The sequence below is a fragment of the Marmota marmota genome, unplaced genomic scaffold (assembly GCF_001458135.2).
Source record: "Marmota marmota marmota unplaced genomic scaffold, marMar, whole genome shotgun sequence".
NCBI classification, from domain to species: domain Eukaryota; kingdom Metazoa; phylum Chordata; class Mammalia; order Rodentia; family Sciuridae; genus Marmota; species Marmota marmota.
The window spans coordinates 9,462,269-9,467,233 of record NW_026000164.1 but is presented as its reverse complement, the minus strand read 5'-3'; the positions used below and the strand labels follow the sequence as shown (position 1 = coordinate 9,467,233).

The window sequence follows — 4,965 nt, the reverse complement described above, 5'->3', positions numbered from 1 at the left end:
AGCAAACACAACTGAACCACCTGGGGCTTTCACCTGTATTTGGTAGTTTTACCAGAATGTAAATAAGCACGTGTGTGTGTGTGTGTGTGTGTGTGTGTGTGTGAGAGAGAGAGAGAGAGAGAGAGAGAGAGAGAGAAAGAGAGAGAGAATCAGATGTCTTTTTGATGGTGGTTGCCGACCCTGGTCCACTGACAGAGGTTACCAAATGTTAACACTGGACTTATCCATCACTATAAAGTGCTGTGGCCATACCAAGCCCTTGAGGCTGGGGGTAGAGCCACATAGGATGAGAAAGGTGGGAGCTATTGGAAGTGATAGGAAAGGTGGCTCTTAAACATGGAGATTTGATATTGTGGAAGACATTTTGGTTTTCATGAGTATGGTAGGGGATACTATTGGCATCAGGTGGGCATAGGCCAGTGATGCTACTGAACACACTGCAGGGCACAGGACTGCCTCTCAACTAAGGATCATCCAATGCAATGTGTAAATAATGCTGAGGTTGACCAATGCTGGGCCAGGCTCTGAGTGGATACTATGTACCCAAAAGGAGGGGGATCTGTAGACAATTCAAGGATAGAGAAATTGTTCCTTGTAGATTTCCCCAATTTCCATGCTGTGTGTGTCCCCATAACTTTGTTCCCAACACATAGTGACTTCTTGATCTCTAGAAGCCTCCTCAGACCAGAGCATTGGAAAGCCCTGCCTCTCATGAGAATATCGCAGGGACCAGGCCTGCAGCTTAGTCCCATCAAGGTCACATAAGAGTGTTCACCAGACAGTCACCACATTCCTGCATCTTAAATGGCTGCAGATGGTGTTTGGTGAGAACTGAAGACAATCTCTTGCCCAAGCCTGAAGTGGTCAGGGGGGCACTGGGCATAAAAGACATTCAAGGGAGCCAAGGAGTAAGTGGGATCACGCAGCATTAGTGTGAGAAGGAAGAAAAGACCCAGGAAGGAAAACCAGACTTGCTCTGAGAGGAGGCCTAAAGAGGAGAGGAAAGGAACACGGGCAACTTCTGGGCCAGGGAAGGGGTGGGGGCAGAGTCTACTGGAGGCTGCACACCCACCCCACTCACACATACTCTAGAAATCCCAAACACACTGACGAACGAACGGAGCTGGATCCGGACATGAATAAGGAGGAAACTGTGATCACAAACCCTGAGAAAAGGAAGAATAGCACAGCTGTGATGTCACTAGCAGAACTTGTGGCAGAGCCTTGGGGGTGCAGCTGCTCTGAGTCTATAGGCTGGAATCCTGAGCCGCGGCCTGGCCTGGCCTGCCTCCTACCATGGGCTCCAGGCTGCTCTGCTGTGTGGCCCTCTGCCTCCTGGGAGCAGGTGAGTTTCTCAGCCCAAGTGGTGTGGCCCTGTCAGAAACTCTGCTTGAGTCTTCTCTATGCCTGGAGCTGCAGCTTTCTCCTGGGATTCTCCTGAATTCTGCTTCTTTCTTTCACAGGCCCCTTGCACTCAGGTGTTTCCCAGACTCCAAAATATCTCCTCGCACAGGCTGGAAAAAAGCAGTCCTTTAAATGTGAGCAAAATCTGGGCCATGATACAATGTACTGGTATAAGCAGGACTCCAAGCAGTCACTGAAGATGATGTTTACCTACAATAATAAGTTAATGATTGCAAATGAAACAGTTCCAAGTCGCTTCTCACCTGAATCTCCAGACAACGCTCATTTAAACCTTCATGTCAAGTCCCTGGAGCCAGAGGATTCTGCCTTGTATCTCTGTGCCAGCAGCCGAGACACAGCCCTGCAGAGTCACCAGCTGCCCGTGCACAAACCTGCCAGGCAGCCAGGAAGCTGTGGTGACAATGAGTTCCCTGTGCCTGAGGCTCTGCTCTCCATTCCTATGGGCCCCGTGGAGTGTCAGTGTGCAGCAGCCTCCAGGGTGAATGGTGGGCAGCTGAGTTCTCCACACACAGAGCCCTGCAGAATCCCTCTGGTCAGTGAGCAGGGACTCCACTATCGTCACCCGCCCATCCAAATCCACCAAAGATGGGGGACTAAAGACCTTAAGTGATGGAGCAGCTATTCCTTGTCCTTATGTGCTGTACCTATGGCCACATCTTGTCCATTATGTTGTCCATGGAGACACAAGTTTTAAAAATATTTGATGAGCACAAGCCTGAAGAGAGGCCAGGGTGAATCCTCCCATGATCAACAGAAATTCAAAGAGTTCCTCATTTAGAAAAAAAAAACAAACAAACAAACCAAAAAACCCATATATATGTAAATATTTATATATAAATATATAATATGATACATAATAAATAAATAGATGAATATATAATATATGTTTCATATGTTTAAATATATATTTATATTTTGTGGGGTAGGGAGGAACATGTCCAACCTTGGCAATAGGTGAACTAGAAAGGGTGGCAGAGAAGTGAATCCAAGCTGCTTGTGCTTTGGACACTGCAGCCCTTTCAGAAAATGTGTCGTAGGATCCTATTCCCATTAAGCAGCCAGATGATGGAGGATCCTGGGAACTTGGGAAGGACTGGGGCACAAATCTCTTGGCAGCAGTTACCATTGGTCCCATCTGACAGGAGAAGGCATGATCAGATTTGCATTTGGGTGAAGAACAGGGGCAGCAGTGTGGAATAGATGGCTGATAGATTTTAGGGGGACTGAACATCTAGGAAACTTCTCAAATATTCTACGTGAAAGATTATAATACATGTTATATGAGGCACTGTGGAAGATGGATGATAGGGACTCCGGGTTATGTTATATTCTCCTAAACATCATTCAGTTTTATTCTAGTAGATTGACTGTAGGGTTTTCAGATTTGCCCTCCCATTGGACAGTCCTAGCTTGGGGTCATTATTTCTCAAGCATGGTCTTTTGGGAGTCCAGTGCAATTCAGTCCTGTGCCAAGGTTGTTCAGGTTATATGTCTCCTGAAATCTCTGCTCAGCTCTCCAGCCTTCCAGAACTTGTTCTTTGCCTAGCCTTCTGGGGTCTTGCTCTCTGAATACACAGTATATGAATGGCACCAGGAAAAAAAATGAGATTTCCTTATACATATTCTTGGGCTCCTTTTCAATTCTCTGTACCGTAAATTGTGAGTTCTGGGTTCCAAGGGTCTGTCCATGGACTCCAAGCTTATTCCTTGGGGCTAGAGTAAGAACCTTCCTCCTGGGGTAAGGCTGAATTTTGTCTTTTCCCCCTTGGATACCAGCATTAGCCAGATACCAAGACTCCTCAACATGAGAGCAATGCATAGAAGTCCCTGGAATGTGAACACCTCTGGGATATAATGACAAGAATTTTTACAAGCAGATGATAAGAAACCCCTGAGCTCAGATTTCCCCATGATTATAAGGAACTGGTTGAAACTAGACTGTGCCCAGGTACTTGTCACCCGAGTGCCTGACAGCTCTTGCTTATTCATTCCCCTGGCCTCCCTGGAGCCCAAGGACTCAGCCATGTGTGCCAGTAGCTGAGAAACAGCCCTGCAGAGTCACCCTGTCACTGTACCCAAACCTGTGGGGATAGACTAGAAGCTGTGGGGGCAGCTGAAGGCTTTAAATATTTCCTGTAGGAACCCAGACAGAAACTGCAAACCATAAAAGCCCCTGTCAATTCCACCAATTTGGCAGCTCTATATTCTACAGCATCTGTAGCAGGGAGGTTTCTTGCACTCCTGAGGCTCTATCAACTTATGCAAAGATGAACACTTTTAAGTCTAGTGTTTAATGCATTTTCTAACATGAGATAAAAGAAGCCTGCCATAAAGTGGTTCATTTGACTTAAGAGTTCACAGGGGTCCTGTATATAAACAAAATAAATAAAATAAAAATTCAGACAAAATTCAGGCTGGGCCACCTCAATCATACCCTACACAGAACCAGAGGGCAAGGTCCTGTCCTTCCAGATGTTCTGCTTTCTACACTCAGGGACTGCCACGTCTGAGCCTCTTTTTTTTTTCTTCAAATTTATTTTATTTTTATTTTCGAGACAGGGTCTCACTGAGCTGCTTAGCATCTCAGTTTTACTCAGTCTGGCTTTGAACTCACAATCCTCCTGCCTCGGCTTCCAGATTACAGGCATGGGCCACCACGCTTGACTTCAGCCGTGCTATTTAACTCCAGCCACACACTTCAGAATGCTCAGGGTGTGTCTTGAGGCATCTGTTTCCATAATGCTACTCAGGCCTCTGCTCTTCTGGGGTGTCCTTGAGTCAGTGAGTGCAGCACAGGCTGAGATGTCACTGAAATTCCTTCAGGGACTGCTGAGCCCCACAGCCCCAGCTGTTTGAGGCCTCATCCTGCCCAACCCTGCCATGGACAGCAGCCTCCTCTGCTGGGTGATCTTTGGTCTCCTGGGCACAGGTGAGTCCTGGGAGGGCTTGGGCAATTCCCCTCTTACCTTTACCTGAGGGCAATCCCACACTTGCCCTTCATTCTCTCCTTGCCCTCTGCCTCCTCCACAGCACATATGGAACCCGGAGTCAGACAAGCCCCCGGTCACGCTGTCACAGAGGCAGGACAGGATGTGTCTCTGAGTTGTGACCCTGTTGCTGGTCAGGCTTCTCTCTATTGGTACCGACAGACTCCAGGAAAGGGACTGGAGATCCTGGTTTCTTTCTATAACAAGCAGCCTTCAGGGAAGGCCGACTTTTTCAGGGATCGATTCTCAGCTGAGAGGCCTGAGGGAGCCTTGTCCACCCTGAAGATCCAGCCCACACAGCTGGGGGACTTGGCCACCTATCTCTGCAGCAGCAGCTTAGGCACAGCCCCTCAGAGACACTTCCTGCCCTTGCAGAAACTCCAGGGCTTCTGCCCCAGGTCTCAGCAGCCTTCCTGCCTCAGGAGGGTGGGCACTGGGTGGGACTGCCCATGTCCAGCATACGTCAAACTCAATTCTAAGAGAAGAGTAGATAGAAATGGGGGCATTAGGTCTAGAGTATTTGGGGATGCTTCTGGACATCAGAGAAGTTGAC

At 48.0% G+C, this 4,965-nt stretch overlaps 1 gene segment (V, D, J or C); it reads left to right on the top strand.

The window, feature by feature from the left end:
- The first annotated feature begins 1,040 nt into the window (after nt 1-1,040).
- LOC125611660 lies at nt 1,041-2,035 on the top strand. The segment is given in 2 exon segments: nt 1,041-1,345; nt 1,464-2,035. Coding segments are annotated over 2 exon segments (621 nt in total).
- The last annotated feature ends 2,930 nt before the right edge of the window (nt 2,036-4,965 follow it).